This window comes from Symphalangus syndactylus, chromosome 15 (genome assembly GCF_028878055.3).
Source record: "Symphalangus syndactylus isolate Jambi chromosome 15, NHGRI_mSymSyn1-v2.1_pri, whole genome shotgun sequence".
Taxonomy (NCBI): domain Eukaryota; kingdom Metazoa; phylum Chordata; class Mammalia; order Primates; family Hylobatidae; genus Symphalangus; species Symphalangus syndactylus.
The window spans coordinates 7132418-7155126 of record NC_072437.2 but is presented as its reverse complement, the minus strand read 5'-3'; the positions used below and the strand labels follow the sequence as shown (position 1 = coordinate 7155126).

Genomic DNA, 22709 nt, shown 5'->3' with positions numbered 1-22709 from the left:
AACTAAGCTCTCTCTTACTTCAGTCCCTGAAGTTGGCTAGTCAAAACACTTGAAATAAAAACGTTTAACAAATATTAAAGTCATCACTGAGTTTGACTTTTCCCTCGCATTTAGGAGGATGGCCTTGGTTAAAGAAAGAATCTGTTTCTGCCACTTGTGTTCTCCACAAACCCGAGGACTGCAACAGGCTTGCAGATGACCCACAGCTCCAACTATATTCACAACAACACTAAGCCATTATGGTCTTTTTTTTACTGTATTAACATTTGCACTGATGGTGCAAAAACAGCAATAGGTAAAATGCTGGAGTGTTCCCACCGGCACCAAACTACACGAGTAATCATCATGTTCTTCAACACCAGACACTTTGCAATCAATCAACAAACCAGTAAAATTAGTGTCCTTTAAAAAATGTCCTTGATGAGCCAAGCACAGTGGTTCACACCTGTAATCCCAGCACTTTCGGGAGGCTGAGGTGGGAGAATCACTTGAGCCCAGGAGTTTGAGACCAGCCTGGGCAATATGGCAAGACTCTGTCTTAATTAAAAATTTTTAAATTAGCCTGGTATCATGACGTAGACCTGTAGTCCTAGCTACTCGGGAGGCTGAGGTGGGAGGCTTTAGCCCAGGAACTCAAGGCTGCAGTGAGCTATGACTGCACCACTGTACTTCAGCTTGGGTGACAGAGCAAGACCATCTCTAAATTAATAAAATGTCCTTGATAATGCAGTAAATATGAATTTTCTTAAATCTTGGTCCTTGAGCACAGGTTTTTTATATTCTTTGTGATGAAATGAGAAGCATACAGCACTTCTGTTGCACACGGGTGTCTCATGGCTGTTTACAGAAAAGCTCTGGGCAGCTGTCTGAGCTGTGAGCTGAACTAGCTGCTTCTTGTGGAACAGAAAACTGACAGGTAGACACAGCTACCCAGGCTTGGGCATCTGGCTGATTCTCCAAAACGAATGAAACAAATCTGTCACTTCCAGGCAAACAACTGATGGTACTGGTTGCCAATGACAACATTTGTGCTTTCAAGAAAAATCAGAATTCTGGAAAACTTTTATGAACTACCGTGAGCTTAGCAGCTTTTCCTTACTCCAAGGCTTTTCTGATGAGGCCCCTGGAGATGTTAAGGAAGGTAGGGGTTTGGGGGTTGGGTTTTAACAGTGGTATGTAAACACTTGGGAGGTGCTGCATGGCTCAGTAAGCCAATATTCTCCAAATGGTCTGCTATGGGCTGAATGCTTGTGTCCCCTCCAAAACTCATGCTGAAATCCTAACCCTCAAAGTGACGGTGTTTGGAAGAGAGGCCTTTGGAAGGTGATGAGGTCATGAAGGTGAAGCTGTCATGAATGGGAAAGACAGATCCCTTGCCCCATCTACCACGTGCAGACACAGCAAGAAGATGCTATGGGCCAGGAAGCGGCCCTCTTCATCAGACACTCAACCTGCTGGTGACTTGATCTGGACCTCCCTGCCTCCAGAACTGTGAGACATAAATGCTTGTTGGTTACAAGCCACCCAGTTTATAGTATTTTCTTATAGCAGCCCAAATGGATTAAGACATGACTAACGCAAGACATTACGACATCCATTCAGTGCTTTAGGCAGACCAGTGGATTTCAGTGTAAAGATAGAAAAAGTTCATTGGTACACATCAGAAGCCACATTGTAACTAACCTTTTAAAAAAAAACTGCCTCTAGGAATTTTCATATATAGAGTCAAAGAACTATCTCAATAGTCTGGAAAGCCTATGAGAATATTCCTGTCTTTTCCATCTACATCTTTGTGATGTGGCCTTTCACCATCAGGCAGAGAAATACTTTACTCAAAATAGTGTACTGCAACAGAGTGAGTGCAGAAGCAGGCAAGGGGACCAGATGGCCTCTGCTGAACTAGACATCAAAGAGGTCAAAAGTGATGTGACACCACTTTTCTTGGTATTTTGTTTTGGAAATATAGTTATTTTTTATTTAAAAAGTCAGTTATGTTGCATGTAAAAGGTTTATTATTGTTGCTTTAAAATATTTTAAAATCTTTTCTAATTAAAATTTCTAATACAGTAAATATAAATAGAACAAAAATAAAAGCTCTCTGAGGTCTTCAGTATGCTTTTCAGTTCTAAAATTTCCATTTGGTTCTTCTTTATATCGCCTATTTTCTTGTTGAGACTTTAAATGTTTTCATTTGTTTCAAGCATGTTCTAAATTGCTTGCTGAATCAAGAGGGCTGTTTAAAACTCTTGTCAGATAATTCCAACATCTGTGCAATCTCAGCATTGGTGTCTTCTGCTGAATGTTTTTTCTCATTCAAAATCTCCCAAAGTTGAGATTTTCCTGGTAATCAGTGTCGATTAGATCCCGGACATTTGAGGCGCTACCTGACTACACTGTGGACCTTATTTATCTTGTTTAGCAGGCCTCACCATGCAAGCAGAGAAACAGGTGCATCCCCTTTGCCACTGTGTGGGGGAGGTCTAGGTCCCCTGCTTAGCCTCTGACATCCACCTGGTGGGGAGGGGGGACTAGCTCCTCATTACTGCTAGCCCAGGGTGGAGGTCCTGGGCCACCCCTAGCCCGCACCACTTTGCAGATAGGGCGGGAGGAACCTGCTTTTTTGTGCCTGACACTGGAATGAGGCAGTGACGGTCAGAGTTCTGTCTTGCTGGACTGTCTTCCCAGCCTCCTGGTTTCCTTGGGGCTTTTTGTCTCTGCCTGATGGTGAAAGGCTTCAGGTTTCTAACGCGCCCAGTCCAGGACAGACAGGAGACAAAAAGGAAACCTTGAGACTCCCTACACGTGACTCTGAGCCCCATCCCCCTCTTCTCTCCACCTCCCATAGCTATGCCGGCCTGACAACTCCCAGGGTTTTAACTGTTTTTAGCAGGCACAATAGGGAGAAATCCATTGCATCCTGACTGGAACTGAGGCCATCAATCATTTCTAAAACTGTAAAGGGGTCGTCCTAAAACCAAAAAGTTGACAAATGCTGCTCCATAACGGGACTTCCGTGGGTCCCCATGGGGACGTCCCCTCCATAAAACCCAGGAACTCCCCTCACCCCAGGGAAGCCCCCTTCTACTGCCCAAATCTATATGAAGCTGAATTCTTTTTGGCGGGGGAGCAGGCCACATCTTAAAGGTAGAAGAGATGCAGAATAGCTCATTTGTTGTTGTTCCACTCACTTCATAAAAATAACACATACCATAAATGGTTAACCACAAAATGGAACCTCTCCCTCTATATGAACAGTGTGGAAATCTGAGCAAATGTTTATTTAAATCTGTTTGTGTTAACCCAGAAAGAATAGTCAGTATCTGTTCTTTTGCTCCCTATACCAGACACATCCCAACCCAATTCGCTCCTCAAAACTTCTGGGAAGAATGACATGAAATTAAACAACAGTCACCAAGTTTTAGTTTTAAAACAATAATGACAGCAAATTAAACTTACATTATTGGCAAACACTCGAAGGTCAAGCGCTACTGCATACATGACAGGCAGAGCCCTGCAGGGCAGAAAGTAAACAAGTGTGAGGGGCTATGTGGCCCAAGATTCCATCCCCAGAGGTGGGAAGAACACGGACACCCAGGGCCACTATCCAGAATGGAGTCTGCACTTATCCAAAACTCTGACAGTTGTCTGCTTCCTCACCTTCTGTCCAGGTAGGCTGCAGGCCCCAGACTTCCTGATCATCCCGGGGCCCCACAATGCGGTGCTCCACACCCCTGCCCCCAACCCTGTCAGAGGCCCCAGCCCTGCTTCAGTTCCAGGCTCCCAGGGTATCCTCTTCCCCTCAGCTTCCCACCAGTATCCAAACAGCACCACTGAAAAAGAAGTGGTTTGATCAGATTTCCTAACAGGAACCAGAATATATAATACACAAAATGTCACAGAATAACTTTTACAGCCAACTGGCAAAACTGGACTGTTTTCATGTGCAAGTTTTCACGTGAAAAGATAAAAGGGTGGCGGGAGGCAGAGGCTGCAGTGAGTGGAGATTGTGCCACTGCACTCCAGCCTCAGCGACTGAGCAAGACTCCTTTTCAAAAAAAAAAAAAGATAAAAGGGTGAGTTTGTTTGCAAAAGGCCTTTAGTTATTTTAGTATAAACAAATTTCAGTATTAACCTATAGTTTGTTAATAAATCATAAAATTAAGAATTAGTTTGGCAAGGCATTTAAAAATACCACCATTATTATGTATTAGAACACCCCAAATGAACTGTAGTTGGTCTACCTCTTTTATCTAAGGTTTAAAACCAAAAGTTCAAAATTGACAACTGAAGGAAAAAATAATAAATATCTGGGGAAATGGACATCTGAAATAAAAATAATACTATATTTACACAGACACACTGCAAACAATGTGGCTGATCTACCATTTGTTTACTAGATTTGTAACTCCACTAATCTGTGTAGATATTACCATATGTCAACACACTGATTATTAAATATCCACATGGAAAATACAATGCACATTTATTTAAAGCAAATTTGTAAAAAGATTCTGCTAAAAAAGATTGCCATTTGCCAATTCAGCTGTTTCTGTTCACACTTACCAGTTTTCTTCTTTGTGGGCCTGGAATGCTCGCAAGAATGATGTACTGTATTAAGGAAGACATGGCATATAAAGTTCAAATAATGCTACATATGATAAAAGTAAAGAATAAGAATCTAAATTTTAAGGAATGTAGCTCACCCTTTAGCAGATTTATGTTACAACAATAGTAAGTTCTTGAAGGAAAAAAGGTATAAGCTCACATTACAAATATCTGTATCTCATTAGGCTCAAGTATACTAAATACACTTATTTCATACATACTGTCTCCTAAATAAAAAAGACTTACAAGATTTTTTAAAATCAGCCATTTCAGACATTTGGTTTCTCTGAGCCCAGATGATCATGAGTTATATTTAAGTGCTTTAGAATCTGTAGCATAAGGCTGATTTTATCAACTCTAGAATTCTTGAATTCTAAGGAGGCTGTTAGCAAATAGCCCAACTCTCTTCTGTGTATATTTAAACAAGGTGGTTAAAACGAAAAGACAAAATCTAGAGATACATACAAAGCCTTAGAACACTCACTGATTCAGGCCATAACTAAAGATATGCTTTAAATGACTTAAGTATGAATTGGTTTGATTTAAGGTCTTTAGCCGCCACAATTCAATGCCGATGTGTATCTGAGTCCACTCTTGTCCATCTCTGCCTGAATTGTGGATTTCTGATATTTCACCAACAGGATTTAACCAGTCCCTGTAAATATACTTACTACCTTACTAAGGGCAACAAAGCATTCTTCTTCTCAGCAGAGTAAGATCCTTCTTCCTAACCAGTGTTCTTCCTTACTAAGTACTGCACGAGTCTTCAGATCTATGCTAAATTTAAGTACCCAAGTGAAATAGCTGAAACGAGCTTCTGTTCCAAAATACTGTCATTCCTTTCTAACTGCAGAAACGAGCAACTGGCCCAATGTTTCTGGGTCTCGAGTCCCAAGTAATCCACTGCATGTGTTCTATGCCAGACAGCTGCCATGAACAACAAAGGATATTGGACTATCACGGTCTGGCACTTGTATGCCTCTATGAAGTCATGATTCCCCACTGCATAAGTGCACCTGGAGGAGAAACAGAAACATGCTGTCACACAATAAAAACCTAGCACTTGTTATGCAGCCCAAAGAGCTCACTTCACTGCACAGGTCCCAGTGGTCCTGGGATGAAAGGCGTGAAGGAAGAAACACACAAATGGCTGAACACAAACAGGTGAGGATAAGAGGAAGTCCCACAGTAAGCTTGGAGACTACTCTTTCAAGTCCCAGAAGGACCTAGCACCAGCAGGTTTGTGAGCAACACATGTTGATAACATAGTATGACCCTTCTACTCTAGCAGGGGCTGACAATGACATTCAAACTAGATTCCCAGCTGGGTAATGTCAGTGTTAGTTCACCGCCAAATCTGGAACCTATCGCACACCGCGCAGAGCTAGGAAATCACAGGTGCTTTGTACTACAAGGAACACAGTGGTGCCCCAACTCTTCCAAAGACCCTGTGGGGTTAACAGAACATTCCTGCTCACAGATCCCACCCTGGTCCTGTAGCCCAGGCTGCTCTGAAAGACAGTAATCAAATCTCACATGGCTATAAGGACGCAATCTTCTGCCTGAACTGATCCTTTAGAGATAAAATGGTAGATATGAAATGTACATAAAAAGTAGCATTGTCTGCTTTGCTCAACTCTAGTTTCTTTCCCAGTAATGTAAAGAGCTTCAAAAACAGACATATTTCCACGAAAAGGGTAAGCGAACAGTTAGGCTCCATACTCTACTAGAAAGACCACTAACCAGGCACTATGCTAAATATTACGTGATGTTAAAAACAGTATTATATAACTGATGTATAAAATTTTCACAGGTTTTATCAAACTGAAATTACAAATGCATTTTCCTACTTTTTCAAACTCAATTATTCACTGCTTCAAGCATAAGATAATGCAAGATAAAATCTCCAGTTAATTCAGCGATTTCCAGATGTGTGTGTTTTTCTTCCTCCCCAACAGATTACCTTAAATGAGCTGCAAACATTTCATCATAAGGGGGTTCCAAGACTTGTTGACACTTCTCCTCTGGAGAGGCCATCTGATTTTAAAAAAGAAAAATGGCAAAAGTAAAATTAATAGGCACAGAAAGAATGCAACATAAAGAGATTTAAACCTCTGTTTCAAGAGAATTTATGCTTTATAGTTCACAGTAACACCTTATATTTAACACTCTAAATAAAAGGTTCAGGCCGTGAGCACAGTGGCTCATGCCTGTAATCCCAGCACTTTGGGAGGACGAGGTGGGCAGATCACTTGAGGCTAGAAGTTCAAGACCAGCCTGGCCAACATGGTGAAAGCCCGTCTCTACAAAAAAAATTACAAAAATTAGCTGGATATGGTGGTACACGCTGGTAATCCCAGCTACTCAGGAGGCTGAGGCAGGAGAATCGTGTGAACCTGGGTGGTGGAGGTTGCAGTAAGTCAAGATCGTACCACTGCACTACAGCCTAAGTGACAGTGGGAGACTCTGTCTCATAAATAAATAAATAAATAAATGGTTCATTACTTCAACAAATATTTATCAATATTTCAGGGGAACAAGAAGCCCATGAATATAATTTAGTCTTGCCTTCTGCAAGTCAGAAAATATTCTAGGCACTTTCATATACATTTTAGTATATTAGTATTCTTGACCAGTCAAGAAATACTTGTTAAGTAACTATCATAGGTTTAGTAAGTGAGGTCTAATGAGTTCCAGATGGTGCTATGTTAGGACTTGTTCTTCTCAGCTTCCTGCTGAGAGCACCAGTCTCATCTCCTGGGCTAGTCTAGCTGACATTTCTTTCTAAGTTTTCCTTTGCTTCTAACAGTCAAATTTTAGATAATCTGAACATCTCAATAGGTGATGGTTAATTCTGCCAACTTGACTGGCCATGGAGTCCCCAGACAATGTTATTTCTGGGAGTGTCTGTGAGGGTGTTTCTGGATGAGACTGGCAGTTGCACTAGTAGACTCAGGAAAGTAGATGGCCCTCCTCAGTGTGGACGGGCAATGGCCAATCTGATGAGGGCTTGAATAGAACAAGAGGTCAAGGAAGGAAGAATTCACTCCTTGTGTGGGATTTCTTGACCTCTACAATCACAGGACCCAGTTCCTCACACTAAATCTCTATAAATATCGATATATCCCACTGGCTCTGTTTCTCTGGAGAACCCAGGCTAACACACAATAGATTATAGCACACTGCGTTTTTTTGTTTTGTTTTGTTTTGTTTTACAAAAGCAATGAGCCCATGCTGATATGGTGAGAGAGAAGAATGACAGTACCAGAAAAATCACCATTCTACAGTCCCTGGTGAATGAAACCACCGGAAGAAAGTTTATTGGTGAATTTTACAATGAAGGGATTCGTCTCAGATTGCAAACAGGACAGTGTGTGTCCTCTCATGTCATACAATACAAAGCACATGGCACCAGCCATGGGGTGTTCTGGCCAAGGCAAGCCTGAGTCTCATCGAGTCTCTAGCACTAACTCCTACTTAGAGCAATGGTTCTCAACACTGTCTACACATAGAATCACCTAGGTAACTTTATCGGAAAAACAAAAACAAGCCTGCTGCTACTTCAGAGACTGATTTACCTGGTCTGAGTTGCAAGTCTGTACACCACCAAACATAATCGCCAATAGATAAGCCCATTTTTCTTCCAAAAGAAAAATGCTGCTCCCAGTAGGAACACACTCCAATATGATAAAGGGTGTCAATAAGGAAACAGGGCTTTACCAAATGTCCACAAGATTTTCTATAGAAAATACTGCCTCAACATCATCTACTCCACAGATGACATGGAAACTCCACGTACAACCCCAGGCTGGGCCTTGGCTTGCCAGCCTTTCTGACTAACAACTTAAATGGGAGACACCTGTGGTACATGATGTCTACGGGGCTTTGGGGACGCACAGGCCTAGACAGAGTCTAAGCTCCGCCGCCTCTCCACCATCTCACTTCTCTAAATCTCGGAGAGCTGTCTAGGAATCAAACACAAGGGCAGGAGGTCCACATCACTACAGTGTACGTACACAGTCAGTGCCCCACAAATGAATTGAAGTTACATAAATCATAAAGAAACTTTAAAATTTTCAAATGAGAGTGACAATATTAGTTTTCTTCTTACTCAAACTCTACGTTTCTCTTAGGAAAGTGGTTACCCTGTAATTGTCTGCAGACACCTGTGTGCACAGTTCTTTTACCTACCTGAAGTCGTGGGTTTGCAACATGGGGATGTTTAAAAGACACCAACTCTGCACAAGATGCTCCATCTCTGGTGTCGATGGCTTCATACACCTGAAACATTTGAAAGAGAAACCTAAGTAGAAAATAAAATATTCTGTTCGAATAGAACCTACAACAATATATTGAATGCCACACAGGGGAAAATTCATTTTCCCCTACTTTGAAAGAAGACAGAACAATCAAAATGTATTAGGTGGTCACTACTCTGCAGTAGGTAAACAATAATTTCATTTCAAAATAGGTTGTTCCTGGCTGGCTCAGGCCTGTAATCCCAGCACTTTGTGAGGCTGAGGAAGGATTGCTTGAGCCAGGAGTTTGAGACCATCCTGGACAACATAGCAAGACCCATCTCTTTAAAACAGACCAAAAAAACAAAAACAAAAAAACAGATGTTCCTGAAGCAAAAAAACAGGTTAAGCAAATAAAAATAAGTCTGTGGTATATCATGTAGCTCTTCATGAAGGTGAATTATTCTAGTTTTACTCAATCACACTAATATATGTTTGAAAATCCAAATATACAGCTTATGAAAAAGAAAACAGTTTAAAAACCACATATATCCAAAATTCAAAAAGCTTCCACTCAACCTTAATATAAAATAAAAGGAAAATGGAAATAGCTAAATAGATGTCACATTCATACAATGCAATACTTGGCTGCTGTTAAAAAGAATAAAATAGATCTACATGTAGTAACATGAGAAAATGTCCACAATATGATGATTAAATGAAAAAAAAGGTAACTGCAGGAAAACTGTATAACTTGATTTGGGAGAAAAAAGAAGAGAAAAATTACGTACAACATGCAAGCACAGGAAAGAATGCAGAGCCTGTACCATACCACACCAGCTGACTGCGCAGACGTGGGGTGGAGACTAGGAGACCCGGGAGCCTTTTGCCCTATCTAGCTCCTGCTACAACAGACATTTTATAATTAGAAAACCAAATACGCTTTTAAATTATATTTACAAAAAAATTGCCGGGCGCTGTGGCTCACGCCTGTAATCCCAGCACTTTGGGAGGCCGAGGCAGGCAGATCATGAGGTCAGGAGATCGAGACCCTCCTGGCTAACACAATGAAACCCCATCTCTATTAAAAATACAAAAAAATTAGCTGGGCGTGGTGGTGGGCACCTGTAGTCCCAGCTACTCAGGAGGCTGAGGCAGAAGAATGGCGTGAACGCAGGAGGCGGAGCTTGCAGTGAGCCAAGATCGCACCACTGCACTCCAGCCTGGGCGACAGAGCGAGACTCTGTTTCAAAAAAAAAAAAAAAGGACATAAAAATTCTAACTAAGCAAAAAGGCAAGCACAAAGCTTTAGATACAGTATGATTTAACTATGATAAAATTAAATATTTACATTTTATGCTAACACAAGACTGACCAGGGATGTCATAACATGGATGTGCAAACGGCAAAAAAGCACAAGCAGATGAGATCCCTCTATACACCCACAAGAGTACTTACAACTAGGAAGGCTGATGACACCAAGTGTTGCCAGGAGCCTGAAGCAACTAGAAGGCTCACACATTGGTGATGGGGTAACTTCGGGTAAATTTTTAGAAGAAAATTGGTATTCTACTAAAGCAAGCAAACGCCTACTCTCTGACCCAATAATCCTGTGCCCAGGTGTCCATACCCAGAAGAAAGGGAGGCACATGCCACCAGTTCAACACGCTGGAACCCAACTCCTCCTACCCCACTGTTCAACTCAGGGTATGACTGGGAGGCTGACACCACCTTCCTGAAGACTAACTTATATGATAAGGAATTTCCCACCTGCTTATTCCATACAACTACATATGCATTTACATTTTGAAACAGTAATCACACTTCCAGGGACTCACAACTAGAAACAGAAGGTATTTGTACTCGACTACATGTAATCACAAAATATTGGACACAAACTAAATATCCATCCATAAAGACAGGCTGAATATTCTGTGAAACATCTATTTTAAGGCACACTATGCAATCATTTTTTGAAAATGAGGAAGATCTCTATGAATTTACATGGAATAATTTCCAGGAAGATACGGTTAAGTGAAAAAAGCAAGTTGTAAAAGAGTATGTATAGAATGCTGCCTCTTGTATAAGAATGAAGGGAAACAAGAAAAATATGTGTTTATGTCTGTGTGTGTGTCACACGTACATCCCAAAAGGAAATACAGGATGGAGAAGGCAGAATCTAATGCAAATGATTATCTTTCTAGAGAGGGGGTGGAATGAGGTGAGAGAGAGAAGGAAAGTTTCTGAGCACACTTTTAAATGTAATAGTTATTTACAACCCTATTCAAGAATTAAAATAGAAAGACAAACCTTAAAATTGAAACAAATAGAAAATACATACCTAAGTGGATATCAGAAAAAAGAATATGAGTAATCTCTGAAAACAGTAGTTTGTGGAATTTGACTGTCCTTATTCTAAGGATGAAAAGACTGCCAAAAAAAAAAAAAAAAATCCTGAATTTCAACATCACTGATTAGATGTTGTTGGTGGCACTGGGGCCCTAATCCTGAACTGCTTGTGAGTACAGTGGTTAGGCTGGTGTCGCTGGGACCACAGTCGTCAGTGAGAAAGAGGAGCACTGGCACAGAGCAGGAGAAGGGACAGTCCCACAGGATTTGGGTTGGAGGTGTGAGCAGGAACTTAACTGTTATCTTCAGCTGAAGCCATCTGAAGATTTTCAGGTTTTACGCCTTCATAGAAAAATGACAGCCATTCAGAGGCAGCCCTCCTGCCCCAGTCCCTGCAAGATCACAGGTTGCTGCTCAAGGTCACATCATATCCTAGCTCCTAACATTTTCAAAGTCACAAACGGGTGCAAGATGATTTGGGCCCAAGTATTATGAAAACTAAGTTTCTCTTCATAGCCCTGGCCACAGGTTTAGGAATTTCATCTAAAAGGTAGACAGATAGATACTAAGATCCTCAACTGTTTAGGGGAAAGGGTTAGGTTTCCTCTTTAAAATCACCATGCTACAGATCAGTATTTTGCAATTTACAACACTGCATTTGCCAATCATCATCAAGAAGCTGAAGGTGGCCCCAAGAAGACAACACTGGCATCTGCCCATCCTCTGCAGGAGGCTTTCTGGTGTCCCCTGCCCACGCCCTGCAAGAACTCACTGGTGCCCAGCTCCAAAGGGGCCTCCTCTGGCTCCCTCGAGACCACCTGACCAGGTGCAATGGAACAGCGCCCTCAAGGATGAGGGTGGCGACTGCCTTGGCACGGCAGGCACACAGGGTCTTCCCTGCTTGCCCTCCATTCAGTAGCTGGCCCTGGGCTGGAAGGCAAAACAACCGATCCAGCCCAGGTCTTGGTCTGCAAGACCCCCAAGAAAACCAGTACTAGTCAGTTTAGCCCCAAAGAAGACATGCCTTCCAAAGTGGCCCTCCCTGTGCCATGTGGGCAGACCTAGCCACAGGAGCCCCAACAGACTCCAACCTTGCTCAACTAAGGCGCTTCTGGCTAGAAAGCGGTTCTGGAGCCTGCTGGCCAAGCCGTGCTCTCTTTGGTTCCACACAAACAGGAGGTTCGAGCTAAGAGTTCCCCATAGCGACTCCTGTTTATGGTTCCAGGCACTCCAGGCTACGCACTGTGCGATCACACGCACCACCCAGGGCCTTACACTGGGCCCAGCCCCAGGAGCCTGAGAAGAGGAGTGTTCTGGTTAACATCAGTACTCTGGTGACCGGTCACACTTGAGCACGATGTTCTGACGTCGCCAAGGCCTCCAGAGCTCTCTGCAAAAGGAACCTATGGGTGACTGAGAGCTGAGAGTCCCAGACTTGGAGCAAGCACTGTGGAATGAAAGCATACTTCAATGACTAAGCACACTGGGGACATAGTGGTCACAAAGGGATCAAACCCTGGAGTCCAGACACTGGGTCCCTCCAAGGAGAGGTGGAGACCCCTGCTGGGGGCACTCACTGGTAGCCCTCCTTTGCCTGTGACCTCCCAGGGTGGTCCCTGCACATATGCAGGGTGATGTCGCCACACCCTCGGCTCTGCTTGGCCACACCTACCTGGGCTGCACCCAGTGTCCCAGGGGTGACCTGACCAGAGGAGGGCTCAGGGCCACAGGGCCTTGAACCCAAGGAGGGCCCCAGCTTGCTTGGCAGGCATGAATGTGTCCCAAGGGTGGTCCTATCAATGCCCCTGCCTCAATGACTAAACTGTGAGAAGGCTGGGGATGTGAAGAGGAAAAGCAGGGATGGCAACGGACAGTACCAGCAAGCCCTAAAGGTGCGACTGGCGCCGCAGTGGACACAGGACCCCTAGCAGCCCAGCCACCTGGCCGACTCTTAACAGCTCATGCTGCAGAGCCTTCAGCCCTCAACGGGACCACACAACCAGACTCCAAGTTAGCACCTTCTGAGCAGCACCCCCAGGCCTGGCTCACCAGGGGATGCTCCCTGGCTCTGGCCCCAGGAAGACTTTCTTGTGGCTGCTGCATGCCCCTCACGCCCTCCAGTCTGGTCCACAGGAGGCATTATCTACTCTTGGAACTCATAACTCTTTTAAAAATTCAAAATCATTACAGGTCATGAACCTCTGAAGTCACTTCTGAATAGTCAAACTTTCCAATTCCATAAACTCTTGAAAGACAATATGAAGAACTATGGAAGATTAAGGAGTAAAGTATCTAACTCAAAGCTGATTCCCTAAATAAAGGTGTTCACTACACCTGTAAAAAGGAGAGGTGTTCTTGGCAAAAGGAACATAATGAAGAAAATCTTTGGGACAAGAAAGATCATGGGGTGCCACAAGAAGATACCACTCTGCACCCAGCAGGATGGCCATAATAAAAAGAATGGAAAAAAACAAGTGTTGACAAGGAAGTGAAGAAATTGCAACCCTCATACATTGCTGGTGAAAATGTAAAATGATGCAGCTAGCTGCTTTGGCATTTCTTTAACAAGTTAAACACAGAATTACCATATGACTCAGCAATTCCACTCTTAGGTATATGCCAAAAAGAACATAAAACGTGCGCATGAATGTTCACAGCAGCAGCACAATAGCCAAAAAGAGGAAACAACCGAAGTGGTCCATCAACTGATGAACGGATAAACAAAATACTCCATACAATGGAATATCATTAGCCATAAAAAAGAACGACACACTGACACATGTTCCAACATAGATGAACCCTGAAAACATTATGTAAGGAAAAGACACACAAAAGGCACATACTGAAATCACCAGAATCAGCAAATCCATCCAGACAGAAAGTAGATTTAGCAGTTGACGGGCTCGGGAGGGAGGAACAGGGAGTGACTGCTTAATGCTTATGACGTTTCTATTTGGGGTGACAAAAAAATTCTGGATAATAGTGATGGTTGTGCAATATTGTGAATGTACTTGTGTACTTTAAAATGGTTAAATGGTACATTTTAAGTTATGAGTACTTCGGTGGGGGCAATGGTACATTCAGCACAAGTGAAATAAACCCTCAGACTGGTGATGCCAAGTTAACAGGTAAACATGGACCAGATGATGTGCTAAAGCATTTGGAACTTTCCCCGGAGGAAACAGAGAGTCAATGAAGTTTTAGTAACAGAGGCAGATGCTCAATTCTTCTTCAATAAAATACCAGAACTATCATTTACTAAGTAAATGCATTTACTGTGTATTCATGCTCTTTTTAATTCTCACAACTTATGTGAAGCCTGTTTAGAGATGGAGAGTCACAGAAGTTAGATAACTTGTCATGGTCCCAGAATTTGTAAAAATGCCAGGATTTGGGCTGAAGTCTTATTGTCTTTAAAGTCTGTGCTCTCTTTGCTGTGTTTCACTTGGAAAGGGCAAAGTAAAGGAAACCATCAACCAGTACCTGCAGCAGGTGGGTCCTGGCTGGGGAGCCTGTGGCAACAGATAAAGAAGGGATGGATCTGAGAGACTTTGGAGATACATCCAATTAGGTAAAGGACTATTTGCTGAGACTAAAGGAGGAGTCAATGATTTCCCCCAACTTCCTAGCTTTGATGAATGTGCAAATGATCGTTTTATTCCCAAAGAGATACAATTACATTGGCACCTACGTTCCTATACAACAAATCAAACGTGCTGTGTTACCGTGTACAACCGGTTGCCGTTCTGTATCAAAGAGGCACCTCTTTTTTTTAAATATTCAACAATCTGTTAATACATAAAACTTAGGTAACACGCCAGTCCAACCAGAAATATTTTTATCCATCAAAATTAGGAGGAAGTGGACTTTTTGCTGTCTCACCTTAGTGGCTACACTGCCCTTTGCGGAGATGTAGGCATGCACATCTCCATAGAGGTCCATCCTGGGCCCAGCCCCTGTCTACTCTCTACTTGCTCCCTGGGTCACCCCTTCCCTTCTCAGTCTTTCCCATCATGTGAATACCAAGGAGTCTCAGATTTGTATCTTAACCCAAATCTGTCTGTTTAAACTTCAGTTTACACACGAGTAGAAGCTTGCTTACCAGTCTCACTTTAACTGACTTGAATTGGAATAATGACTCTCTCCAAACACTCCCTGAAATACACGAGCTGATGCCCAAGGCATGATGAGGACTTTCAGCAAGTAGGCTTCACTAATACATCGCAAGCTTTTGCCAGCTAAGTTGTATGTGTTCTCATATCCAGATGTGTCTGTTCTCAAATCTATTTTTGCTACCCGAACTTGTTACGGTAGTTATGTACTTTTAAGCTCATCAATGAAATATGAATGCAAAAGGAAGCAGTTGTTTCTCTATAAGCTAAGTTGCATGTTTTTAAAAGGCTCACTTGAGTTTCTCAAAAAAATAATTAGGTGTGGGGGAAAAATTGTAAAAGATTAAGAAAATTCTAAAGATAATCGTATCAAATTGGTTCTTAAATGCCTATATCCTTGTTTAACTTTAAATAAACTTATACTGGAAAATGTTAACTCTGCAGATTAGGCCAAAACAGACATAGCCTAAAGAAAAGGCCTTGGGCTGACATCGAAAGGCTGGCAAGTACACAACTTGAGGTAAGTGGTTTAAAAAAAAAAAAAATTGGCAAGTGAATGTATACTTCCATGTTTTAAGTTAAAAGCATACATCCATTTTTTCGTGATTCCTGTTTTAACCAGTTTTCTCAATTAACCAAGCAACTGCTGGGCCCAATCATGTCAGACTTTTCAGCTATCAAGTATGCACCTTTACCTAGTTGTCAACAGACATCTCAAACTCAACACGCCCAAAACTTAATTTATTTCTCCTTCCAAATCCACTCTATTCATCTTTTTCCCAGATTACAAACCTGGGAATCATTCTTAACTCCTCCGTGTCCCTCAGCCCACCCATTCTTATTCACCACGTCCTGGTAATGTTTCCTTCAAATATTTTAAAAATCCATTCCCTATATTTCCTATCCCTGTTACCACAGTGCTGGTTCTGAAGACAGGCATAGTTTAGCGGAAAGAATATGCGCTTTGAATCTTTACAAGTGCCCATGTTTTAACTGTGCTTCTGCTACTTACAAGCTGTTGAACAACATCCGTCAGACGCATGTACCGAGCGATATGAAGCGTGCATTGTACTCGGACAGTGAAGGGCGTTAAACGACAGCGAGGACGAGGGGCACGAGGCCGGCCTGCAGCACGGCCACAGCCTCGTGCTTACCCCTCCAGAGCCTCCTGGAGTCCTCGAATTCATCCCGCATCCTGCTGGGAAGCAGCGTGCATCCGACACAGCACCGGCCACACCGGGCCCTCGGCGTGGCCCGCAGGCCCGTCGGACCCGCTGGGAGCGCAGCCACACACGCCAGCAAGTGAGGGCAGCGACCTGGGACCCCCGCGTCTACTTACACCGCGACGACTCCGCGATCCACGGACACCGCCCGGCCCCCACGGCGGCCCTGCAGGGGAGACCTCGGGCCGCCTTCCCGAGTCCCGGCCGCCGCTGTTCGGCCTTTCAGTCGGCTCGCGCGGCTGCCCGCCGGGAACCCGGACAGAGAAAGGGTGGCGAGGTGGGAAAGGAAAAGGCCTGAGGGTCCAAGGCAGGAGGGGACACACGGAACACGCAGAGGGCCACCCACGCCGGCGCGCTCCCCGGCTAGGACCCACCTGCTGCAGGTACTGGTTAATGGTAATGTGCGCCATGGGAGCGCGGCCGAACGAAGAGCGCCACCCCCTACGCCTCAAGTGGGCCAGCGGCGTCACTTCCGGCCCTTGGTCCGTCTCGGTCCTGCCGCCCCCCGGCCCCGCCGCCGGTGTGCAGGCTGGTTCCGGAGGGAGAACCCGGGGACCGGCTCGGCTACGCGCTCGGGCTGAGGGGACCCGGGGTCTTTCTGCCGGGGCCCCGTCCTCTCAGCCGGGACGCCAGCGGCTCTGATTGTGTGTTCGGGCCCGCCCGGGCTGAGGGGTTTGGGGTCCAGTGGCGAGGACAGCCCCACGGCTACACTGCCTTTCACTGCGCCGACCCTTCGTCTGCCCCTTGTGAAAACGAGGCCGCGGAGGACGCTCCGCGCCCGGCTGGGCCAGGGCCTCGGGGCGCGCGCGCCCGAGCAGGGGTAGGGGGAGGGACATGGCGCGCGCTCCCGAGCTCTCATAAGGTGCCTCCGCTGCGCGCTCCCGAGCCTTCAGGAGTTAGGGCACGTCCCGGCGCGCACCCCTGAGCCCTCGAGGTGGTCTCACGCCCGGCGTGGGGGTGCCGAGCCCTCAGGAGGCGCGCGCCCCGGGGCCCTCAGGAGGGGGTCCCGGCTCCCGATCCCCTCAGGAGGGGTGCCCCCGGCACGCATCCCCGAGCCAGGAGGTGGGGGCCCGGAGCCCTGGGGGCAGGTCTCGGTGCGCCCCCCCGAGCCGGGGGTGAGGGTCCCGATCCCTCGGGACGGGGGTCCCGGCGGGCGCCCTCGAGCCAGGAGGGGGTGTCCGAATCTCTTAGGGGGAGCCCGATCCCTCAGGAGGGGTTCCCGGCGCGCGTTCCTAAGCCCTCAGGAGTAGCCGGACGCGGCGGCGGTTGTGCTCGGGCACGCGGGCGGGGCGGGGCGCGCGAGGAGGACCGGGCGGAGGCCGCGCGGACCGGGGCGGGCGGAGCGGAGCTGGGCGGGCGGCGGCGCTCGGGGCGGGGCGCGGCGGTTCCGGCCCAGCCATGGCGGACGAGGCCCCGCGGAAGGGCAGCTTCTCGGCGCTCGTGGGCCGCACCAACGGCCTCACCAAGCCCGCGGCCCTGGCCGCCGCGCCTGCCAAGCCGGGGGGCGCGGGCGGCTCCAAGAAGCTGGTCATCAAGAACTTCCGAGGTGGGTGCGGCGGCCGGGTCGAGGGCCAGGCGACCCCGGCGGGGACCCCACGAGACCCCGCCCGACTTGGGGGGAAGGCCCCGAGATCCGTGCGGGCCCCGGGAGCGGGGGCGCCGGGGCGCCGGCCGGGTCGGGGGCGGCTACGCGGGGCTCTTCGCGGCGCGCCCTGAGCCTCCCGCTCTCCCTCCGCCCTGCAGACAGACCCCGGCTGCCCGACAACTACACGCAGGACACGTGGCGGAAGCTGCACGAGGCGGTGCGGGCCGTGCAGAGCAGCACCTCCATCAGGTACAACCTCGAGGAGCTCTACCAGGTGAGACGGCGGCCGGGGCTGGGGGCGCCGCTCCTGCCCCGCGTGACGCAGACGCGGCCGGGCAGCGGCTCCGGGTGCCTCACAGGCTCTCGCCGGGGAGCGGAAAGGCAGGGCATTTGCCTCCACTGCAGGGCCGGGAGCCCCAGAGGCAACAAGTGGTTTTGTTTATTGCCGTGGTGGAATTTTTGTTTTCAGGCGTAAGCTGCTTAGAACGATATTTAAAGTTATCCCATTACAGAAGAGAAGGAGGTGTGTTTCTAGGACCCACGTGACTCATTTTGCAAGTATACAGCAAATTATTTTCTCGTTATATATAAAACTCATTACTGTGTCACTTGCCACAGTAATGAGGGTCTTTTCTCTGTTGTGTTTTGTGATTAATGATTGCCTTTAAGATATTCAAACAGATTTTGAAAAAATTTAAAATTCAAAAAAAGTGGTTTTTTTCTCTGTTGTGTTTTGTGATTAGTGGTTGCCTTTAAGATACTCAAACAGATTGATGGTGTTCCATTTCTAAAGTAACAAAAAATGGCTCAAAGTAAATTTTACCATATTTGGATATTTTGTTTATAAGCGGACTTTTTTTCTGGCGTCTTCTTTTTGTAAAACAACGTTAAGTAGTCTAATATCTATATTTTAGGTCACGATGTGTTATACAATTATTTGTATTAAAAGGCTTGAATTAAAAAAAATTTTTCTGGATATGCAAGTGACTGCATTGTAGAAATTATAAAAAATATAAAAAAGAAGACTTCAATCACCTATACTCCTACCACCCAAAGAAAACTACTGTTGACAGTTTGGTGTACATACATCCATTCTTGTCTGAAGTGTAAGTAGATTATATTTTCTTACCAGCTTTGAGATATAGTCTACATATAACGTGCACTTCAAGAAGTTTTAACAGATACATACAGTTATGTAACCGGCACCACGGCCAAGATAGAATCTTTCTTGGTAGAATGGTAGAATATTGCTACCACCCCCGAAATTGCCATGACCACTTTTGCGGTCAGCCCTCTCCCCTGACTCCTAGCCCTTGGCGATCCCCCATTTGTTTTCTGTCACTATATTTTGTGATTTCTAGAACCTTATCTAAATGCAGTCATGTATTTCGTAGTCTTTTGTATCTGGCTTTCACTTAGGACGGTGCTTTTGAGATTCATGCACGCGCAGTGTGATTGTAATTTATTACCTAGTAGAATGGGTATACCGCAGTTGTTTTATCCATTCACCAGTTAATGGACATTTGGGTGTCCATGTTTGGGGTTTTTTGTTTGTTCTTTGAGATGGAGTTTCACTCTTGTGCCCAGGCTGGAGTGTAGTGGCACGATCTCGGCTCACAGCAACCTCCACCTCGCAGGTTCAAGCGATTCTCCTGCCTCAGCCTCCCGAGTAGCTGGGATTACAGGCACCCACCACCACGCCTGGCTAATTTTTGTATTTTTAGTAGAGACGGGGTTTCACCATGCTGGGCAGGCTGGTCTCAAACTCCTGACCTCAGGTGATCCACCCGCCTCGGTCTCTCAAAGTGCTGGGATTACCAGCATGAGCCACCGTGCCCGGCCTTGGGTTGTTTTAAATAAAGCTGCTGTAAACATTTGTGAATAACCCTTTGTTTGGACATATATTGTTATTCCTCTCAGGTAAGTTCTGCTTGCTTCTTTATCTAGCAGTAAGTTCTCAGGGTCATATGGAAAATGTATGTTTACCTTTGTACGAAATTTCTTGTTTTTGCAAGCGGCTGCCCCTTTTGCGTCTCTCCCAGCAGTGTATGGGAGTTCCAGTTCCACTCCGCCACCAGCGTGTGGTGTCCTCAGTCTGTAATTTTAGCTGTGCTAGTGGGTGTGTGGTGGAGTATCATTGTGGTTTTAGTCTGCGTGTCCCTCTGATGCTAAGCATCGTGTATTTACTTGCCATTCTATGTATCTTCTTTGACAAAGTGTCTATTTAAATATTTTGCTCATTTTTATTGGGTTGGTTATTTTCTTATTATTGAGTATTTGAGTTTATTGTGTATTCTGGATACAAGTCCTATATCAGATATTCGCCTTGGAAATACTTTCTGCCTAGTCTTCAACTTGTCTTTTGATTCTCTTAACTGTGCCATTTGAAGAGTAATCATTTTAAGTTTTCAAGTCACATGTATCAGTTTGTTTTTCTATGGATTGTGCTTTTAGTATCCAAGAAATCTTGCCTAATCTGAGGTCACAAAGTTTTCTCTTATATTTTCTTCCAGACATTTTAGACTTTTAGGTTTTACATCTAGGTCTACGATCTATGTAGAGTGAATTTTTGTATATATTGTGAAATACAAATCTAGAGTCAGAGCCGGGTGCAGTGGCTCATGCCTGTAATCCCAGCACTTTGGGAGGCCAAGGTGGGTGGATCGCCTGAGTAGTCAGGAGTTTGAGACGAGCCTGGCCAACATGGTGAAACCCTATCTCTACTAAAAGTACAAAAAATTAGCCGGGCGTGGTGGCAGGCATCTGTAATCCCAGCTACTCGGGAGGCTGAGGCCAGAGAATCGCTTGAACCCGGGAGGTGGAGGTTGCAGTGAGCCGAGGTTGTGCCACTGCACTCCAGCCTGAGCAACAGTGAGATGCCATCTCAAAAAAAAAAAAAACAACAACAAAGAAAAAAGTCTAGAGTCAGTGTTTTCCCTGCAAATGTCCAGTTGTTCAGTCTCTTTTCCCCTACTGACTGCCTTTGCTCCTTTGTCAAAAACCATGTAGGAGTAGGTGGAGTGAGTTGTGAAATCGGGGTGTGTTGGCCCCCCAGCTTCATACATTTGGACAGGTTTCTGGCTATTCTTGGTCCCTTGTGTTTCCATGTGAATTTTAGAATTGGCCAATTTGTATAAGAAAGTGTGCTAAGATTTTGATTGACGGTATATAGAATCTATAGATCAATGTAGGAGAATTAAATTAACAGTATTGAGAGGCTGGGCTCAGTGGCTAACACCTGTAATCCCAGCACTTTGGGGGGCTGAGGTGGCCTGATGGCTTGAGCCCAGGAGTTCAAGACCAGCCTAGGCAACATGGTGAAACCCCATCTCCACAAAAAATTTAAAAATTAGCCTTGTGGGGTGTTGCACACCTGCAGTCCCAGCTACTGACTCAGGGCCCCCACACAACAACCTGGAAGCTCTTCACGCAGGAAGCTGAACAGTTGGGACCTGTTTGTCTCCCATCTTTCTGAGATTCACTGTCTTTCGTAGCCCAGTACTCAGTGCTTCGAAAACTGTTGCTTCGTATATTTTGTCTGATTTTGTGGTTATTTCAGGCAGAAAGTTAATACAGTTCTTGTACTGTGTCTTGACTAGAAACAAGAGTCCCACCTGAACTCTCAGAGGTCTTTGGTTTAATAAAAGATGATACCTTACAGCTAAAGGTTCTTACTACTTTTTTCCTGGAGATTTGGCTGTCTGATATCTGCTGCCTCATTATTTTTACTTAAAATGGCGGAATTACTTTGCAACACTTTGTACACAGTGATGTCTTATAAAACAATCACTGTAGATATTATGAACAATGTTTGCAGGTGCCTTAGGTGTCTGTCTTGAAACCCTGAGATCTAGGAGTGCTTACCCCAAACTGACAGTCACTGGTTCCTCCTTGGAATGAGACATCGCAAGTTCCAGGGGCATCTCTGGAGGTGCTGCCCAACCAGGGGACATGTGGAATCAATTGATTCACTTAATTGTGGTCATCTCTCCACGCACAGGTGGGCTTCTGGCCTCTCAGAGTCTGAAGCAGGAGCTGCCTCAGATCTATTGGAAGCAAGTGGGATAGAAATCTAAGAAAAGCAAATGTGAAATTACTGATGTCTGATCAAGCAGGCAATACATTTGACTTGGTGTTTCAAAATAAAGTCTAAGTTTTTGTATAGGTGGGGTGGTGTGTACTTTGCCAAAGAATCTTATGTGAAAGGACCAATTCTCACCCAAGTTTGAAAGGTTTGCTTTCATGTTTGATTTTTGGTTTTGCTCAGTCTCCCTCTACCTCGAAACACCTTAGGAGTCCTGTCACTTACACTGTGTGGGCCTCAGCTGGCCTATTGTTTCTCTGTTTGTTACTTTGTTTTTATCGTTTTTCTCCTGTAATGTGTAGAGGAGAATGTTGTGAAGGCATGGATCTTTTCCATTTAACGACCTGAATTTCGGTCTGTAATAACTAACTCCCTGAAGAAAGTGCATCTTGTGTCTTGTGTCTCTATGTTTTAGTCCTGCTTGTTGCTAAATGAGACAACAGAAAACTGAAGACTGCGTTTCTAGAAAGGTTTCAGAGAAAGCTTCTGTGTTTTGATTTAGAACTGTTTTTT

General features: G+C 45.2%; 2 protein-coding genes across 11 annotated transcripts in view; one reads left to right on the top strand and one right to left on the bottom strand.

The window, feature by feature from the left end:
• Positions 1–17355, bottom strand: part of PCID2 (PCI domain containing 2) — a 31037-nt gene extending 13682 nt beyond the window's left edge. For 2 of the 9 annotated variants that reach the window (XM_055245136.2, XM_055245140.2), the window contains exons 1-6: positions 16317–17266; positions 8797–8886; positions 6569–6642; positions 5556–5621; positions 4564–4605; positions 3457–3511 (exon numbers count right to left, since the gene is read on the bottom strand). In XM_055245136.2, the coding sequence (XP_055101111.1) occupies positions 3457–3511; positions 4564–4605; positions 5556–5621; positions 6569–6642; positions 8797–8886; positions 16317–16346 (357 nt within the window). In that variant the 5' untranslated portion in view covers positions 16347–17266. Of the gene's footprint in view, positions 1–3456; positions 3512–3657; positions 3831–4563; positions 4609–5396; positions 5622–6568; positions 6643–8796; positions 8887–16316 lie in introns of those variants that run through there. The other 7 variants (XM_055245139.2, XM_055245138.2, XM_063618577.1 and 4 more) reach the window with 7 other exon arrangements.
• Positions 17356–17872: 517 nt separating this feature from the next.
• CUL4A (cullin 4A) overlaps positions 17873–22709 on the top strand; it is a 54112-nt gene continuing 49275 nt past the window's right edge. The window contains exons 1-2 of one of the 2 annotated variants that reach the window (XM_055245124.2): positions 17873–18073; positions 18271–18386. In XM_055245124.2, the coding sequence (XP_055101099.1) occupies positions 17926–18073; positions 18271–18386 (264 nt within the window). In that variant the 5' untranslated portion in view covers positions 17873–17925. The remainder of the gene's footprint in view (positions 18074–18270; positions 18387–22709) is intronic. The other variant, XM_055245123.2, reaches the window with a different exon arrangement.